Source organism: Phytophthora parasitica (genome assembly GCF_000247585.1).
Source record: "Phytophthora parasitica INRA-310 unplaced genomic scaffold supercont2.1, whole genome shotgun sequence".
Lineage (NCBI taxonomy): Eukaryota > Oomycota > Peronosporomycetes > Peronosporales > Peronosporaceae > Phytophthora > Phytophthora nicotianae.
In genome coordinates, this window is record NW_008634126.1 from 1,376,136 (window position 1) to 1,377,643 (window position 1,508).

General features: G+C 47.3%; 1 protein-coding gene across 1 annotated transcript; it reads left to right on the plus strand.

The window, feature by feature from the left end:
* Positions 1 to 953: 953 nt before the first annotated feature.
* PPTG_00346 (hypothetical protein) lies at positions 954 to 1,415 on the plus strand (the record flags this gene model as incomplete). Its single annotated transcript, XM_008891729.1, has 1 exon — positions 954 to 1,415. One exon carries the CDS (start codon positions 954 to 956, stop codon positions 1,413 to 1,415), a length of 462 nt encoding a protein of 153 aa, XP_008889977.1.
* Positions 1,416 to 1,508: the final 93 nt, after the last annotated feature.

Below are 1,508 nucleotides of genomic sequence, written 5' to 3' on the forward strand. Positions count from 1 at the left end.
ATGTTGCCCCTGACGTCTGACGCATGCGGGATAGAATGTGGTGATGGTGGGTCCCCATTTTAAAATGAGGTACCAGTTGAAGATACTCTTCAATGCTTCGAATTGGCGTGCGGGCGAGCGAATCTGATCTAGCGGGTTTTGTTAGCAGAATGACAAACCAACAAGCAAACCGAAGCAGTATTCCCTACGCAGTTTGTTTGAGCTTGAAAGGCAAGCCAATTACTTCGCTAGATCACTAAAGCAGGAGGTTGATGTTAGGCTACCGATTTGTGGAGTGCTAGCGCAAAGGCATATACCAACAGCATCCTTTGCGATCCAACAAGTTTCACGGTATGGTACCAAAATAAAAAATCATACCATGACATCCGTTGCGACCCAACGGTTTCACGGTATGGCATCAACACAAAAAAACATGCCATGGCTACCACAGCCGCACATTAGTTGGTATGTGTCCGATAATTGGTGGACGTTCTTGCAACTCCTTCAAAAGATGTTGTGGTACTTGAAATTTAAAGGCCAGTCCTGTGATTCAACCACTGCATTTTTCAACACTAACGCTACAAGACAAAGCTTCCACCGCAACTTGATGCTTGTAATGAGCACTTGCGCACAGACATCCATATTCATATCTTTCTGTACCTTAAAGCTACCAAACCATTTTGATTTCATATTTGAGAAACCGCTCTGTCGTTGCGCAAGAATAAAAAGTTGGCGTTGTTTCCGAGTCGATGATGTCTTCTCGATCGCATGAGCATGTTGCTTCCAGTAAAAGCGCAACACAAATTGATATGAGCAGTTGAAATCGAAAGCTAGCATACTCTGCTAGGAAGCGTTCAATCGATGCAAGCAAAAGCATTGTCGGCTATGAGTAAGAAAGCTGCATGGATTAACGTCAAGGACCTGCCTGCCTCATTCGTATCTTGCTTTGACGAGAGCAAGAGATGAGCTTTAATATGTCGAAAAATATGGAGGAAGCCAACTTGCTTGCTGTTCAACAACGGGTATGTGCGAGTATTGTCGAGCTTGACATAAATCTTCACCGCATTTCCCAATTATACAGCTTCGGCAAGCATCTTACTACCAAGCCTCGCAAACATCGCACAACAACCACCAACTGCAGTGCTATGAACGTTATCCACAACTTCCAAAAGAAGGGCTTTGTCGTCATGTACCGCGCGGTTCCCGACGACGTGACCGACCACCTTCGCTCCTTGGCTCGTGACAACAAGAACCTATGGATCCACGAGACTTGGAACGATGTGCTCACTGATGACAATCGTGTTCGGGCATTAGTGCCTGACAATACTGCGCAGGCCCTGTCCGAGGATCTACAGCGCTTCTATCTGACCTTCTTCCCGGATTCCAAGGTGGCTGAGTGGCAGTTCCTGAAGACTGTCGCGGGTGCATCGAACTAGCTCGTCCGCCGCCGGTTTTCGCCGGATCCGGTGGGAGACGAATGCGTCAAGCCCATCTCGGTCCCAGGGTCGCTGTATATCGCTACTGAAGAC